Source organism: Nannospalax galili, unplaced genomic scaffold, assembly GCF_000622305.1.
Source record: "Nannospalax galili isolate Female #2095 unplaced genomic scaffold, S.galili_v1.0 scaffold91, whole genome shotgun sequence".
NCBI lineage: Eukaryota > Metazoa > Chordata > Mammalia > Rodentia > Spalacidae > Nannospalax > Nannospalax galili.
Window position 1 is genome coordinate 1,540,203 of NW_008332583.1, and position 19,042 is coordinate 1,559,244.

The 19,042-nt window shown below is 44.9% G+C and overlaps 1 protein-coding gene across 1 annotated transcript in view; it reads left to right on the forward strand.

The window, feature by feature from the left end:
* The window catches only part of Cadps (calcium dependent secretion activator), a 497,333-nt gene that overhangs the window by 301,264 nt on the left and 177,027 nt on the right, over positions 1-19,042 (forward strand). Inside the window, 2 exon segments of the mRNA XM_008827502.2 lie at positions 5,770-5,909; positions 18,600-18,666. Coding sequence (XP_008825724.1) covers positions 5,770-5,909; positions 18,600-18,666 — 207 coding nt within the window.

Consider the following 19,042-nt stretch of genomic DNA (forward strand, 5'->3'; position numbering starts at 1 on the left):
GGGAAGAAGTAACTTGCCAGGAATTCTGGCTGCTTGCTGATCATCCTCACACCACACTGCCCCTGTGCAGAAATGAAGCCCAGGCTTGGCTGAGGTGGTAGAGACCATAAGCCTGCCTACCGTAGCACAAAGATGCTCACTTCTTGGTGACGGGACACTTGTTTCCTCCTTCGTGTTCTGGAAACCCTCTACCCACTAGCACGGTGCTGGTCCACTCGGCCTTCTGTATACCCTGCTGGCTGGCAGCTCTCTGCAGGGTGGTGGTCTCTGCAGGTGGTGGTCTCTCTCTGCAGGCAGTGACTCCACAGGTAGCAACACGGTAGTACCATCCTTTTTAAGAGTAGCCATTCTGTGGACCCCATAGGACAGTGTTCTGATGAGCTAGCTCTACCAAGCTTAGCAGAGCCTTCTCCAGAGTCCCAGGGTTAGCATTAACCCTTCAGTCATTTTTAGTTTGTTCTGTGTGTAGCTCTGTTTTGTTGGCCATTTTAATTGAAAAAAATCTATACATACTGTGAGAAAGAAAAATGTAAGTGGCATTTGCAAGCTCCAGCAAGAATATTTTGAGTTTGAGGCTAACCTGGGTTGCCTAATGCCTCCTTGTCTCAAAAACTGAAAGTGAGTATGTCGTGCAAAGCTGTTATTGATCACTTTTACCTTGGCCTATAACCCTTCACAGTGAAAAATCTTGTTTGCGATTTTTGGCCTATCTTTCTCATACTAGTCTATGCACATACAAATACAGGACATAGAATTATGTATGTATGTCCCTCTTTCAAATAAACAGGCACAACTGAAAGTTACTGTACACATACATGTTGCTTGAAATATCAGTATGTTTAGAAATTAGTCTTACCTGTCTCCTTTTTGCACGGCTGTATAGTATTTCACTTTATACACAGGCTTGATTTACGAAGTCTTCTATTTAATGAATATTTACACTTTCATCTTTGGCAGTTTAAACAGCACTTTGGTAAATAGTCTCAAATGTATTTCTTTGCATATGCCTATATACCTATAGGACACATTTCCTCAAAAAAGAAAAAAAATTGCTAGTCAAATTTTGAATTTTGACTGAGACTGACAGATTGTCCATAGGCTAAAATAGACAAAATAGACTTGCTCAAACTGCATGAATGTGCCTGTTCCCCCACACCTTGCTAGGACAGCAGCATTATCAAATGTATCCAACACTGGCTTGCAGGCCTGGTGTGTTCGATCATTAGTGCTGCTCACAGAGAAGACAGAAATAAAGAAGGTGGAAATCTCTAACTTCCAAAAGCTTACAGGGCACAGACATGAAAGCCAGAAGCTGCAGTGCATTGTGGGAAGTGCTCTGCTGCACAAAGGACACCTGGGAAGAAAGCACTCTGCACTGGGTGGGACAGATCCCAGGGACAAGGATGACTCTCCTGGGGAATGCAAGCACTTAGGCCTCACTCAGTCCAGAGGAGTTCAGCCCCATAAAAAACCCCAAGGTACAACAGGCCCAGTGGCCCCTGAGCCCATGCCACTAGAAGCTCAGCTTGCTGGGGGCATCCTCCTGCCTCAAGACACTGGGTGGGTTGTGGCTGCCAGTTCGCATCCCCACCTCCAAGCACAGAACACATGGGCCTCAACTGAGATGATGGAGTGTTCGCTCCACAGCCTAAATGCCCAGATGAGGTACAGGATCTGCCCAACCCTCCCTGACCCTTCCCAGCTCTCCCCGGCTCACTCCACACCCAGGACCATCGTCCTTGCAAGGTGCTAACATACAGAGAAGGGTCTCCAGACCATTGAACATGGCAGGCTGCCATTGGAGATGGGAGGCCTACGGGGACACCATCTCCCCATCCACTCTGCAGCTGAAGCCTCACCATGGAGTGACTGCAGGGAGCCTGGGAAAAGGCTTTGAGGAAGGGCCAGTAATGAGCTGCGGCCATTTGCGTTTCAAATGGACACCATATTGCCAGTGGGAACTGCGCCCAGGATCCATATGGCAGAGGCTTGTTAATGAGCTCCGGGTGCTCAGTGTGCGGCTCCTGACTTGACTTTGCCAAATGGGCAGGAGCAGAAGGATGCCAAGGACCTTCTTGGTGCTGTGCTGGCCTGGCCATTGTTGCTCTTAGCAGCCCTTCATTCATTGCTTCCCAGCATGCTCCCCACCCCCTGGTCCTTTATTCCACCAGACTAGCTCAGGACTGAGCACCAGCTACACTGGAATGGACACCTCCCTTCCTTCCATCTCCAAAATAGGATAAAAATGTGGTAGGAGATGACATTCAAGAATCTCCCTAGGAGACAGGAGAGATGGCTCAGCAGGTAAAGGAGCTTGCCACCAAACTTACAACCTGAGTTCCATCCAGGGACCAGCATGGTGGAAGGAGAGAACTGACCCTTACTGCAATTTATCCTCTACATACACACTGTGGCACACACACTCACAAATATACACACAGAGACATACACACACACACACACACACACAGAGACACACACACACACACAAATAAATACATGTAATTTTAAAAAGAATTTCCTGGGGCTGGAGAGATGGCTCAGTGGTGAAGCTATTGCAGAGGACCCAGGTTTAATTCCCAGCACCCACATGATGGCTCATAATCATCTGTAACTCCAGTTCCAGAAGATCTGATGCCCTCTTCTGGCCTCTGTGGCCACTGCATGCATATAGTACACATGTGTACATGTAGGTAATCGCTCATACACATAAATTTTTTAAAATATCTTTAAAAAATGTACCCTAAAAAATAATTCCCTGAGAGAAAAGAGAGGTCTGGGCCACCGAGGACCACCCTCACTCCCAGCATCGCCCCTCAGACATGTCCACACCTGGGAGTGTGCTAGTGCCAGCTAAGTGAATTTACACCTTGCCCTCCTAAATGAGCAAAAGGCTCAAAAAGCTTGCAATCAGCAGCTCTGGTTTGAAGGTATCGCTATTAATGTGCATCCTGGCAAACCACAAGAAGTCACTGGGGTTGCCTGCCCTGCTAGTGCTGTGTCCTGAGATAAAGTGACATAAATGCTACAGACAGGACAGGCTGTCAGTCAGGATACCATGAAGTCATTTAGACAGCAACTGCAACCCCAGATCCACATTCAATGTCGTAGTAATGCACTCTTCTCTACAAACAGCTGGTCACTACCAGGATGGGCAAAGTGCTGTCATCACCCAGCACCCCAAGGGTTTGCTCCTTGGAGCCAATGCAGATCCCAAATCTTGGACATTTGGTTCCTTGTGCACAATGGTGCTGAATTCACAGGTCTTCTTTTATACGTTAAGTGGCCTCTAGACTCCTTATGAATAATGAGCATTCTATGTGTTGCCGAATAGAAAGTGGTGCTTGTTGCTCTGTGTAGCTAGGGAGTGAGGACAAGAAAACATTCTATGTTCAGTGCAGACAATCATCTCTTCCCGAACATTTTGAATCTGTAGTTGGCCAAACCTGTCCACATAGAACCCACAGAGCTGGAGAACAGGCATTATTTTCTTAACCTTTGTCACTTCCCTTCAGAGTGTCAATATTGACAAGTCTTTTTAATATGTGTAGTACATTTATATTAATGCAAAGGCAAAAAACAAACTGTCTGCATGGCAATATTGGCTTAATTGCTTGCAGACACTTTACTGCAATAGATTGCAATCAGGTCCAGACAGGCTTTCTACTGTTCTAGACCCTTCAGAAGACTTCGAGAAGATGGAAGCTTTGAGCTGAAGAAGAGCCTGGAAACCTTCCACTGTAAAGAGGCTAAAGGGCTTAAAAGGCCAGGCTGGATGGGCAAGAGCAAAGTGGGTACAGATTAGGCATGTTTATTGGCTGGATTTGTTTTTCTACCACACTCTCCAGCTCTTCTTTGAGTCCTTGTCTCACAGCCACGAGACCAGCTGCATGTACCTATCCTCCAAAGAAGAACACAGTGCCTGACACACTGCATCCCAGGCAGTCAATGTGGCCATCCCTGAGGCTCCATGCCCACCCAGGACACTCCAGTGGGGAAGAGCCTTCCATCCCTGCTCCTGGATAAAACAGGTGTTTAAAAACAGCCAGAGCAACAGACAACAAACCAGGACATGCTGCCAGCCCTAAAACAAATCTGCACAGGCTGGAGAGATGGCTCAGCGGTCAAGAGCATGGCTGCTCTTGCAGAGGACCCAGGTTCGGTTCCCAGCAACCACATGTTGGCCAACAACCATCTGTAACACCAGTTCCAGGGGATCTGACACCCTCTTCTGACATCCACAGGCATTGCACGACACAGATGTACTTACATACATGTAAAATAAAAATAATAAGTAAAATATTTTTAAAAGGTAAATCTCCACAAACCCAGCTTTTGCCAAGCCTTTATTTAGCCTGTGTTCCCTGTTTTGGGGACTTTCCAACCACTTCAAGTTCCTCAGGCTCCATGTGGCTTCTGAGAACTCTTTGGGTGACAAGATGAAGACATGAGTCCCAGAGCTGCCCACTTCTCATTTCTCCCCAGACCTCCAAATCCCTGAGACCTGAGGCAGCAACCCCAGCAAAGGGTGTCTGCTGTTCTGCCAAAAGGCATTTTCCAGAGCTGAAGCTCCATCAGGCCCCTTCTACCCTAGAGCACAGTAAGGTCATGGGGACAAGAACTCCAGTCCTGGTGCGGCAGGTCCACCCATGAGGGACCCTAAACAAATCCCTTCTCTTTGCTGAGTCTCTCACCCTTCTGTTTTCCCCTGAGGGCTTTCAGAAATTTCTCTTCTTGCCTTAGTGAAAGACATCCCAAAGAATGGAAAGATGACGCGTGGCCTAGAGGTGCTCTTTAACGTTAATGGATATTTCATCTTGAGCCTCTGCAGTAACGGGTGATGGAGAGGGCAGTGTTCTCTGTTCCAGGTGGCCTTTGTATTTCTAAGCTTTAACAGGGTCAAAGAAGAATCTCCCAAATCATCCTTTTTATTTTTATAAACTTAGCCAGAGAGTTAAGAATGGGAGAGGCCATTTCTGTCCCTGGGCAGGGCTGTGTGTCCTGAGCCAACCATGGTGAATAGGCAGAGCCTCCGCCATGGGACCTGGGCTGGTTGCTGCCTGTCTTTACATTAACGTGTTGAATCTGTAAGAACCAGGGATGGTGGATGACCACATGGAAACAGGGTTTTCCAGGCCTCTGGAAACTTGGCCCATATGAACCTCCAGCAATGGTGACGGCATGCAAAAGACCCATGCAAACTCAGTCAGACAAAAACCTAGCATAGAACTTGGGAAATCAGCAGGAGGCCCCAACCTTAGCTGAGAAACTATTGGCAACTGATCACTGCTGGATGAGGGAGACTTGGTCTTCTTTAAGGGAGTGATGCTGGATAGGCTGACCAGGCCTCCATGGGGGCAGGAGGCCCCAACCTCAGCTGAGAAACTATTGGCAACTGATCACTGCGGATGAGGGAGAGTTGGTCTTCTTTAAGGGAGTGATGCTGGATAGGCTGACCAGGCCTCCATGGCTGAATTCACAATGAGGAACATCTGGGGACACAAAATTGATTTGACAGGCCTTAACATATGTGACAGAATGCATGCAATCCAGTGAGTGAGCTATGGAAAGGTGCAGATAGGGAAGGGGTCTAAATATGAGTAAGACATATTGTATGAAATGCACAAAAATTCAATAAAAATATATATTATAATATTTTGTAAGAAAATATACAGTACAAAGCTATTGATGTAAAAATAAAACCATATTCAAAAACAAGTATTGAATCCACAAAAATGTGTCTGTGATGTGGCTTCTGTTTCCTGACAGGTTATCCTCCACCCTACTCCAAACAGCCCCAAACAATCTGAGTGGCACAAAATGACAGTCTCCAAAAACTGCCCCGATCAAGACCTCAAAATCAAACTTGCTGTCCGAATGGATAAACCTCAAAACATGAAACATTCTGGGTAAGTGGTTTTTTGCCCGATTTGAGACACATGTCCATTCGTTTCTTGAATGGAAAATAGAGCAAAAATAGAGCAGGAGGGGGCGCATAGCTCAGTGCTGGAGCACTTGTCTGACACACGCAAAGCTCAAGGTTTGATCCCAGCACCACAAAAATGACATAGATAAAGCAAAACCCAAACTGATCCCAGAGAACTGTATGGAAGGAAATAAGAAACTTCCATGAGCAGCTATTAAAGTACTTGGTTCTGATGTTCTCATAACCTCCTCATTATGACTGGATTGTAATTTTTGCCATCAAGAGAGAATAATTTTCCTCGCTTTTTAGGCAGACTCCCAGTATAATTCAAGCCTGCCCAGAAGCATGCTGGGTGCTGTGCTTGGAGAGGTCTTATGGGTTCCATGGACACAGCAAAGGCCTCCAGAAATCCCTCCCTCTACCTTTACAAACAGCTACCTCCAAGTGTCATTCCACACTTGATGGTCAATTCATGTTGAGAGTGATGTCAACTTGAATTCAGCCTCTCTGAAAGCATGAAAATCTGTAATCTTCATTTTGTGAAAACTTGAGTGAGAATAGCCAAATGAGTTAATTTCAGACAGAGCAAAAATAACAGGTGAGGTATGGTTTTACTTCACAGGGCAAAGCAATGAATTGTGCAGAAAGGGTTGTTGATGGCTGGGTATCTGCTAAACTATCTCAAAATGTGTGATCCCTTTCAGAGGAGTGGGGCCATGTAACTGTGAAGAGGGGTGAGCCTAGCCAGCAAAAGGAACTTGGATCTTTGTCAGGGGCCATTGGTCAACTGGCTGTCATTCTGCATGGCCCTCTAGTGACTAGAAAGTTTTCCTTAGTTCCCTTGGGTGAACATGTTTAGAAGAAGGCTTAAAGACTTAGCATCTTGAAAACTGAAGATTGGCAGCATGCCCTGGAGGTCTATGGGATTCAGAAACCGAGCAGCAAGGCCTAGCTAGGGACGGAAACCAAGGAAAAGAAGCCTGCAAGAAATCCGAAAGAAATGACCAGGACAGGAAGTAGACAGACAAGCAGACCGCTCAGCATGTGGTCAGGGCCCAACCAGGATGCCTCCAAGCTCTAAGGAGCAGACGTACCCAAGACTCCAGGGCAATGTAGGTGCCTGCTAGTGAGGTCACTGTGGCTTAAGCTTGGGGTCCCAAGAAAAAGTAAAGGCTGCCCACAAGCTGAGCACACTTACTGACCCCCAGTCCTGGCTTGGACTTGGAGAATTTACATGGCATTCTGTCGAGACTAGATTATTCCCAGAGCCCGAGAGGGGGTTGTGGCACAAGAAGCTTGTGAGGAAGTGAACCACTGCACACACTTCTCTCCACTAGTGAGTTCATCCCTCTTTTCTCATTTAAATGAGGGTCAACTGGATTAGGATTTAAATCTGATCAACTGAACGTGGTGATCCAGGCCAATAATCACGGCACTGGGAGACAAAGGGAGGAAGATTGTAAATTCAAAGTCAGCCTGGACATGCTAAGACCCTGTTAAAAATAAAAAGTGGAGAGATGGCCCAGTTAAGAGTTTACTATGCAAGCATGAGTTCCTAGGCTCAGATCCCCAGCATCCAAAGGGAAGCACATGTCTGTAAGCCCAGTTTGGGGAAGTGGAGACAGGCAGATTCCTGGAGTTCATTGGCCAGCCAGTCTAGGAAAGGTGAGCTCCTGGTTAAATGAGAAACCCTGTCTTAAAAAAAAAAAAAAAGTTGGAAAGTGATTAAGGAAGACACTCTATTTTAGCCTCTGGTCTATACCACACACACACACACACACACACACACACACACACACACACACAAGCAAGCAGTCAGATACACAAGCGACACACATATATACACGGCCTCATTTTAAGATCAGCTTTTCCTACTCCTGGTATATTTCTCAAAAATAGGAATGGCATTTTCCCCTAATATATCTTCTCTCTCTACGCTGCAATCTTTGCTTCAAGATTCTCGGAGTTGAGGATTCTGCCAGGTTCCTGTAGCAGATGAGGAAAGATCCTGCATCTTTAGACAGTATCGGTTCCTAAATCCTCAGTAGAGACCAGAGTAGGAGTGAGCAGGAAGGAAAGAGGAAGAGAGATAAATGGGGGAAGGAGGGAGCGGGTGAAATATAAAACAGTATACACGAGCCACCCGTCCTCCACACTGCTTTTCGAAAAACATCCTGAGAGGGATTAGTACCTCATCCCACAGGCCAGGCTCCTTTGAAGCCCCTCCTAAACACCCTCTCAGTCATTCCCCAAAAGGTCCTCGACACAGTATCATTCTGCTCATTGGACAAGCTCCAACGTCCCACACTCTCTTCATTCACTCTGGAAAACTGTAATACAATATGTGATTTGGAATCAGGAACTTTTTATGGATTCATTGTGTGTGTCTGTGTGCGTGTGTGTGTGTGTGTGTGTGTGTGTGTGTGTGTGTGTTAGCAAACTGCAGGCTACCTGCACAGTACAAATGTCTTGAGAAATACTTCACTTAACTACTAGGCCGCCATTTAAAAAGCCACCCCTGCCAAGAAAAATACAGGGAGAGCCAATCTAATTCCAAAGACTGAACAGCAGGCACATTAGTAACAGGGTTAGATCCAAGGTGGCCCAAATCAGAGCAGGTGACTTCAGTTGCTTAAAGAGAGATTCAGGAAAAATACAAGCATTCTGGAGGGGCTGGGAGATGGTTATCTGGTAAAGTGCTTGCCACATAAACACAAGGACCTGAGTTCCATCACCAGAATCCACCTAAAAAAGCTGTGTGTGGTGGCACACACTAGTAATCTCAGCCCTGGGCAGGGTCTGTTGAGGGTGGATCCCTGGAACTTGTTCATCAGCCAACCTGGCCTACCTGGTGAATTAGAGGCCACTGAAGAAACCCTGTCTTAAAAAACAAGGTAGACATCTCCTGTGAAATGACACCCAAGGTTGACCTCCAGCCTCCACACACATGAACACACATATGCATACATACCTCTACATATGTCTGCACTCAACAAACAAAATTGTTTATGCACAGTTTTTTTCATTTTAAACTTAAAATAATGTTTTAGGCATATAATACAGGGGAGGCAGATAAAAATATTAGAGGAGAGGCCAAAGTGTAGAGAATAAGAGGCTGAAGGGTGCTTGTCCCTGGATAGGACTTATATTAAGCCTCACCCACCCAGGGCTCAGGGACTGTTGCAAAAGAGGGGGCAGAAAGATTTAAGAGCCAGGAATGGTACATGAGCACACAGAAACAGAGTTCTCCAGGCTTTGGGGAGCTTGCTCATATGAACTTATAGCATTGGTGACAGCGTGTACAAGACCCATGCAAACTTGGATAAAATCCAGCATAAAGCTGGCGAAATGGACAGGAGACCCCAACCTTAGGCAAGAAAATATTGTCAGCTGGTCACTCTGGGTGAGGGACAGTTGATCTTCTTTAAGGGAGTGATGTAGATAGGCTGAGCAGGCTCCAGTGGATGAACCCACACCGAGGGACATCTGGGTAAGACTTGACACTAGGCCTTAACATATATGACAGAATATATGAAATTTAGGGAGCAGGCTATGAGTTGGGTGAGGGGTTGCAGATAGGGGAGGGATCTAAATATGAGTAAGATGTATGAAATGCATAAAAAATTAATTTAATAAATACATTGAAAAATTAAAAATAAATTTTAAAATGAATGGTAAAAATATTAATGTCGACACCAGGCATGGTGGTGTGTGCCTTTAATCCCAGCCCTCAGGAGGCAGAGGCAGTTGGATCTCTGTGAGATCAAGGCCACCCTGGTTCACATCATGACTTCCAGGTGGGCTATGACTAGGGAGACATTGTCAAAAAAAAAAAAATTAATGTCACAGTTTAGAGAATGGGAGGATTTTAAAGAAACAGCTGAAATTTACACTGTAGCCACTTTCACATGTGAATGGAAAGTTGGGACTCATGTGAATTATCCTGTGGTTTCTTGAATGAGCCACTGACTATTCAGAATAGCTCCACTGAGTAAAATAACACCAAGTAAAATCAACTTCCTTTGGCCTTGGAGCTTTAGTACCTGGAAATGTTCGAGCATCAGCTATTGTCGGTGGCTTTCTGATTTCTCTCTCCCTGCTCTGTGGGGGAAGCTCAAGCTCAGGGGCGCATTCCCGTCTATTTCCCCATTTGATCACTGAAACAACCTCCGAGAGTAGGAATTAGCACAGCCCCATCTTAACAAGCTCTCCTTTTCCGGGCGTTGGGACCAACAGCCTTGGAAGCACAACAGCCATTTCTCACTTTATCTCACCGCTGACATTGCCCACTGTCAAATTCTTTTTACTCAGCTTCCTAGATAAATCTTGACTTCAGCCCCTCACGATCGGATCGTCTCTCTGCTGGTCTTGGTGGCTTCTCCCCTTCACTTGCTGTTCTTGCCCTATCACCTGTCCTCTGGTACTTCCCCTCCCTGTTGTCCATTTCGCATGCTGACATTTTATTTTGAAACACAGGCCTGATCATGGCACTCAAATAATAATAATAATAATAATAATAATAATAATAATAACAATAATAACAACAATAACAATGCACTTCCATAGAATCCCCAGCTGAGAGCAAAGAAAGGTGCTGTTACTATAGCAACAAGGCCCTACATGTCTGACTTTGAGCACTGTTATACTCACATCAGCTTCCTTGGGTTCTGTAGATGCACAGTCCACCTCAAGGCCTTTGTCTCTGCTGTGTCCTCTGCCTTATATGTCCCCTGATCCCACCAGATGTCCACAGCAACCCTGGAATGCCTTTGACCCTTGCATGTCTTTCTTAGCTCACCTCCCCCTTTGCTTCTCCCTCTTTTGATGTTATCAGAGTTTTATCATAAAATAGCATTTCAAATTTATGTGTGCACAGTACACATGTGCAACTCAGTTCTCCCCTTCTACCGTGGGCTCCAGGGATCAAACTCGGGTCCTCAGGCTTGCACAGCAAGTGCCTTTACCAGTTGAGACATTTCGCTGGTCCTCTGTTGCTGCTATTTGTTGGTTCCTTTGCCCCATCTAATCGTTGTGTCCCTGTTTCCTTTTCTCTCCTTCTGAATTAACTCAATGTTTTTAAGATTCCATCTTACCATCCTTGTCACACCATTTCTATGGCCACACAGAAGAATTGGTAGTGGTGGTGGTGGTAGTAATGGTGGTGGTGGTGGTGATAGTGATGGTGGTGGTTGTGGTAGTGGTGGTGGTGATGGTGGTGATGGTTGTGGTAATGATGGTGGTGGTGATGGTAGTGGTGGTATGGTAGTGATGGTACTGGTGATGGTAGTAATGGTGGTAGTGGTAATGGTGGTGGTAGTGATGGTGGTGATGATAATGGTGATGGTAGTAGTGCTAATAGTGGTGGTGTGGTGGTGATGGTAGTGGTGGTGGTGGTACTGATGATGGTGATGGTGATGGTGGTGGTATGGTATAGATGGTGGTGGTGATGGTGGTACTGATGATGGCGATGATGATGCTGGTGGTGGTAGTGATGTTGGTGGTGTAGAACTGATGGTGGTGGTGATAGTGGGGTAGTGGTGATGATGGTGGTGGTGTGGTGGAGGTGCTGGTCACCATCATCCTCATCATCGTCATCATCCCTGTGGTCTGCTCTTATTGACTCTTTGGACATTTCCCCAGCCCATGCTTCTTCCTGTTGGAGCACTTCCTGGTGGCTGACACACCTGCAGTCTTTCTTCCCTCCTGTGCTCCCTCAGTTCGCAGGGAGAGGAAGTGTCCCGTGGGAGCCATGGTTCTTGCCTCACTGTGTCTTCTCTTCTTCAAGAAATTTTCCTCTAACAAAGAGAAGTAACTTCAAGAGATCCACTGTCCAACATGGAGACTACGATTAAAAATCACTTCAGGTGCACTTAGAAAATCACTGAGATAGTGGACTTTAAGTATTCTCACCATTAAAAAATAATGCACAGCAACAATAAGCAGCAAAGTAATAAGTTAATTATTTCAAGCTAGCTATTTCATATATGCATTTATGTATATGCAAAAATTGTTATATGCCATAAATATATATGATTTTATTTGCCAACTAAAAATAAGTTTAAAGAATTTTTTCAAATCATTAAAAGAAACTGATAAAAATGCCGTATCTCATCACCTCTTTAGATGCACCCAGTAGTGGGGGGGGTGCACCAGCAGAAAGCACGTGCTCTCCTTCGGGCTGCTCTCCACCGAGCCCCGCGTCAACACCAGCCCCTCAGAATGTAACCTTGGCCAGTCCTCCAATCATCCTTCCCATGTAAGTGACTCAGAGGCAGGGGATTCTGGGAAACATCCTTTCTCTGCACTTGATACTAGTGTCCATGCAACGTAGAGAAGATGTTCAGTAAGACTTTTCCCTGTTAAACATATTGAGTACCTACCACGTGCAAACCTGGTGATAAATGTGGTAGCTGCTTGATAAACAGAGCTACATTCTTAACTCATTGAATTCACAGTGCTGCAAGAGAGAAGGCTGGAACACACACACACACACACACACACACACACACACACACACACACACGAGTTGTTATGAACATTGCCACACTGCTACCGTTCCAGATAGTCCTAGAACGGAGGGACACTGAGGCTAGGGTACTATCCATGAGTCAGCAAGTTTGGGGTATTCCTAAGAAATTCAATCCAAATTCACCTTCCTTTTCTGTTTGGTTTGTTGTTTGGTTTGGTTTTATTTTCAGTCCTTTGTAGCAAAACCAAACATGGTTACCTCACTTTATTTCCTAACAGGAGTGTACTCAAAAGTCGAATGTAAATTCTAACCAAGAACCCATATATGAGGGCCAGGTATAGTAGTGCATGCCTTTAATCCCAGCACTCAGGAAGCAGAGGCAGGCAGGTCTCCAAGTATGAGGCCAGCTTAGTGTACATAGGGTTTCAGGTGAGCCAGGGCCTGTCACAAAAAGAAAAATCCAACAGCAACAAAAAGAGCCCATAGGTGACCCCTTGCAAGTATATTCATGATTTTTCCTACTTTTAATAAGTATAAGAACAAGAACACCGAACAGTTATCAAATACAATGTGCCAGTTATTGTGCTACACACTGGGTATGTGCATCTCACTGTAGTCTCATATCCTGTGAAACAGACATCATGCTACCCCCCATTACCCCTCATTTTACAACTCAAGAAAGTGATGCATGAGAGAACCAAGTTCAAGAAGAGCCAGCAACAACCTTAGACTCACCCCCTAGGGGTCCTGCTCCTTCTGAGATCCAAACTCTGGGCTGTCTGGCTGCTCACGACTCACTGGAGTGCTGACTTATCAGCTGACCAGTCCAGACTTCCAGAAGAAGCATTGGGACACTCATGCGACCACAGACAGATCAGTGTGCTGGGGAGTAGAGCTAGAAGTGGGAAGCCACCTGTGTGTCTGCAGGCTCAGTACCCATCTGCTGCAGGTACCGTGCATTCTGTTCAGTGAGGAAACACAAAGCCGGGGCTGACTAGACAGACACAGTGGATTTCAGCCCCCAGTTCTCGGTTTGACACCTTCTGGCATGTGCCACATTAGCAATACATTCTGAGGAAAGCCTCAGAGGGGAGGCCCCACCCTCACGCAAACCAACTGATACTTTCCAAAGAAGAATTGTTAATTTTCTTCTGATCCCACCAGCTTTCCCTCTCAGAAGCCTTTAAGAAGATAGCCCCTCTGTTCAATTAGAGCAGCAATTCATTTTCATCACTTTTTAAATGTAAATTTAACTGATGTGTAAAACCAAAAAAAATTGTGTCGTTATGGGGTACCAAGTGATGCTTTAATGCATGTATATGCACTGTATGATACGTGCATGTGTGTGTGAGAGAGACAGACAGACACAGAGAGAGACAGAGACAGAGAGACAGAGATCACATGTGTGCAGAAGCCAGAAGTCAACCTCAGGTGTCATCCCTCAGAAGGTGTCCACCTTCCTTTATTTTTGAGACAAAGGTCTGTCATTGACTGGTCTGATACTAGGCTCGCTGAGCAGAAAGCCCCAAGGATCCGCTCTTTCTGCCTCCCCAGGGCTGGTATTACAAGCACATGCCACCACAGCTAGATTTTTTATGTGGATTCTGGAGGATCAAGTTCTGGTCTCATGCTTGAAGGACAGGCTTCACTGACTGAACTCTCTCTCCAGCCCTACACAGTGTAATGTTTGACCTAGGATAAACATACCTGTCTGAATCAGTTCTTTATGATGAAACATTCACACTCTTTCCTCTAGCTTGGTGATCTGTACAGTTCAGGACTGATGCTCTTTACTGTGCACACGCCTGTTCCTCGCCCACCTCTTTAATGAACTACCTGCCCATGGATCAGCTTTTCCCCATCGCTCCCATGTTTTTATTCTTTATGAACCAGACAGAGAAGATGAAGAGCCCAGCGCAAGCCGCTTCACAGAGAGATGGCTCTGAGTTTAGATTCAGACCAGGTCACTTGCTAACAGTAGAACCTTGCAAAACAGCTTAAGCTTCCTTAGCCTCCAGGGTAAAATAGGAATAACAGCTAGCCTTATGGTAAATGATAACTATTTACTCTATGTGGTCTTTCTGTTTCTATTTTAATCCTCACAGTCCTGGAAATAGGTACCCCTATTATGACAACATTGTGGTGGTTTGAATGAGAGTGTCCCCCACAGGTTCAAGTATCTGAGCACTTGGTCAGTTGGCAGCACTGTTTGGGGAGGTCATGGAACTTTTAGAAGGTGTGGCCTTGCTGAAAGATGTGTGTCACTAGAGGCAGGTTTTGATCGTTCATGGCCTTGCCCCACCTCCCACACATGCTTGAAGATGTGAGCTCTCAGCTTTCTGCTAGGGCCATGCCTTCCACACCATGGAGACCTGTACCCTCTGTAACCAGAAGCCCAATAAACTCTTCCTTCTATAAGTTGCCTTGGTCATGGCACATGTTTCATCACTGCACCAGAAAGTAGTAACACATACCATAACAATGCAGTAGTAGTAGTAGTATGGGATGTTATTATCCCAGTCGTACAGATGAGAAAGAGAGAAGTCTAGTACTTGGCCCAGGGCTGCGCATGTCCATGTGGTATGATTCTGTACTCAAGGTCTCAGCCTCTCTCAGAGGATGTAATAAATTCATGACAAGTGCCTCAGTGAGTCAAAGCAAATTCTATTGGCTAGATCCTAGTGGCCCCCTTTGCCTACTTAAATTCTCATCTATTAAAACTGTAATCCAGCTTGTTGTATGAGGTAACTGTGTACATTGTTAAGTGGATACAAGGTAAGGGCAAAAGGAGACTGGTTCAGAACTGCCAGATACAGTTCAAGAAAAGGCTAAGAATCACAACCTGGACCATAGTCTTTGACCGTGTGATATTTATGCCATCTAGTTCCTCATGTATCTCGTGTATATATCAGTCCAAAGATAGACTGGTAACAACAGAAGTGGTACTGGTGATACATTTTTCTTTGGACACAGGGATGATTTATAACAAAGATTACATTTATCGTGCATCTTTTTTATTTTAATTTTTTATTGTCTTAGTTTCTTTTCCATTGCTGTGGTAAAATACCCTAACAAAAGCAAACCAAGAGAAAAGGGGCTTATTTTGACCTACAGTTCCAGAGGAATGCAATCCATCATGGCAGGGAAGGCAGCAGGAGCAGGAACCTGGCTGGTCATAGTGCATTCATTCACAGGAAGTAGAGATTGAACAGGAAATGGGGCTGGGTTATAAAGCCTCAATGCCCACCCCCAGTGATCCACTTCCTCCAGCAAGGCTCCACCTCCTAAAGATTCCACAACCTTCCCAAACAGCATCACCAACTTCGGGCCCAGAATTCAAACACATGAACCTGTGGAGGACATTTCACATTTGATCAAAACATGTATCTATGTGGCACTAGGGATTGAATCTAAGACCTTGTACATGCTAGGCAAGCGTCCCACCACTGAGCCCCATCCCCAAACTGTGCATCTACTCGTCATGATTCACATTCATACTTCAAGAGCTTTATCTTACCGAATCCTCTCAGAGTGACTGGCAGAACCAAGAACCAGAAGCCTAAGTGCTCAGCCACTGCATGTCAATAACTGTCTCCCAAGTTCTGGATGAGTGTCTGTGTTATGTGCACTTCTGCCATAAACATATTATTACACGATTTCAGTGTGGTCAGGAGTGCTGACCAGGTCAGCTAAGGGATCCATGGGACAGCACTGCTAACCAAGCTGCCCTCAGCAACAACACAGAGCTGCTCTGCTCCCAGCTGTCCAGCTGTTCCCACTGTCTCATCCGTGCTCCAGCCCCATCACCTCTATCTCTTTCCCAGTTTCTGTCTTGCCCCGTCCACCTACCATACAATACTTTCTCTGCTCGCAGCTAGTGTAAGCATCTCAAATAGGACCTCTGCCTAAGTCCCCTGCCCAGGATCCTTCTATCCTTATTCAGAATGAATATGTTCATGGCTTGAATTGCATGAAGCAGAAGGTCCTATCACAGTCCAGGTGGGAATGATGGTGGCTTGACTGGGACGTAGCTGTGAGGATAAAAAGGAATGGGATGTATTTCGAAAGAAAAACTTAAAGAACTCAGTTATAATGGACTATGTATATATCTTCATGTAAAATACTCAGTAGTTTCAAATCTCATCAAAATACTGATAAAGATTTGCTCTGGTTTCTCAAAACAATGGCACCCAAAAACATTTGCAATATACATCTGTAACCACTTCCCATATGTCATCAACTGATAGGAACTGGATGTGGTGGTACAGGTAGAGACAGGAAGATCCAGGCTTCAAGGTCATCAACAGATTTGTAGCTAGCCTGGGCTACATAAGACCCTGTCTCAAAACATACACAAAATAAATAAATAGAAAAAGAAATGAAAGGAACTCAGAAATTAAAACAAGATGCCAAGAATTTAGAAAGAAGGACCAGGGTTCCTTTCCACAAGGAATTATCAAAGAGGGACAATGAATATAAAAACAAATTCTATCAATGGGGAAATTATCAGCATCTGAGTTTATCTACAAGATCCAGGAGGCAATGGCATCAAGGTAAGAGTTTTAATTTAGAAAGAATATGATTCTAGCCCTAGAAGCCATGAAAAGACTTTGCAGGCTGCTTGGGCTGTGCAGTTACAAAGGCACCAGGGGAGGAAATGAAGCGCGTGTTAGGACAGGTCAAGATGCCAAACTTTGCCCCTCTGGGCTAAGGTTGCCCAAGGTACTCATAAAATGGGTAATATATAAGATCATTTTTGTGAAACACACAAGCATGGATTAATTCATTATCATGTGTTTACCGTGTTCTATATAATATGTATATCAATCCTATGTTATATGGTTTCCTTTCAAAATGACTTGATTCATGTTACCTAAGACAACTGAAAGGAAATATCAAGTAACTCATAGAACAGGTAGGTGCAGGACAAACCCCGAAAGTGGGAGGTTGGAGTTTGTGGTTCCTTTCATGTGATGTGGGGGTGTCACTGACAGGATTTCACAGGGAGAGGCATGACAGGGTTCACAGATGGCAGGTCTGTGTCATGGACAGGAATTGAATGGAAATTATCCACATACGTGAAGCCACATAGGTTTCTTTCCAGTTGTCCAGGTAAGGAGCTATGTGAGCAGAGAGGAGATGTGCAGACTAAATGGGGGAGGGGGCATTCAAAGTGGTAAAAGCCCAAAGGTACTTGCTGACTGGGAGTTGGGGGAGGGGCAGTGCAGGGGGCAAACCAACCCCAGGAATTCTGGGTTGAAGACCTTGGAAAAGAACCCTTGACATACATCAAACAGTAAAAAATGTATGTAGGTGCCTTCTTTATGTTCCAAAACAGAGGTTCTGTGTGCTTCTAGGTGGAACACAGAATTGGATGTCAACCTAGCTGATTTGGTTAGCGGGTAAATACAGTTCGGGAACTTGTGAAGGTGAACACACTTGAATGCACCAGACTCCTCTCTTGATTCAGCACAGTCTGAAGCTATCAGGCTCCCTTCCCTTGATCAACTCCACACAGCATATGACAGATCACATGGCTGATGTGTTATCCATGAGGGAATTTCTAACATTGGTCTTAGAACCTCCAGACTCCCCTGACCTGTGCAGCTAGTTTTAACTGCCTGCTTTATTTCATTTTTTCTATACGAATAATTAAATTCCATCAACAGAAGAGTGGAGAAAAGGGAAGGGAATAGGGAGGGAATCCAGTGTTAACTGGGAACTTTCTATAACATCACTGTGTTTATCAAAATTATGGAAAGGGAAAACCAGGAGGGCCTTTCTTGAGTGAAACATGAGAAGATTTTAAAATGTGAAGTTTTACACTTGGTTTTTGTTGTTGCCGTGTTGGGGAAGGAGTGTCTTTCTTTCTGGCTTGTGAGAAATCTCTCAGCAGCTTCCCTACCTGGAAGACTTTTAGCGTCTAAGCACAGCAAGTCACAGAGCACAGTCTTCCAAGGTGCTTTCTGGTCCTAGAATCAAAGTCAAATTGGATAAAGGACCATGATACCTCCTGCCTGTGGCCATGTGGTTGTGAATCTTACCTGCTGCTTCACAGTTTTCAAATCAGCATGCATCCCCGAGCTCTCCTGCCTCTTAGTGCGTGAGTTCTAGACTTCCTGGTGCAGTGTGGTGGACAGTGCACTTTCTTACTCAGGCCTGTGCCTCTAGTTTTAACTACCTATTCTTTTCTTCTTCCCTCAGGTACTTATGGGCCATTGGTAAGAATGTCTGGAAGAGGTGGAAGAAGAGGTTTTTTGTGTTGGTCCAGGTAACTCTTCAACTCTAATACCAGTCTTAAGAGTCATTGGTGTTATAGTCACGAGAGAGTGAATGACTGCTTTTTCTTTTAATTATTTATTTAATAACCATGTAATTAGAAGAAGGATTTCATTACGGCTTTAACATATTCAATAACAATTTCCAGAGCAAAGACACATTTCTTTCAAAAGTGGCTGTAAATTTTTAGGTTCACAGTTGAATTAATACAGTTATACAATATTGAACTCAGTATAAACCCTATAAGACATAAAATTGAATGAGGTTTCAACCTTTAAATAAGAGCTCCATTTCATTTTAAAATATACTGTTTCATGCCGAAAAACTCATTTTTAATGCTACTAACACTTAGATGTTTGCACATGCAT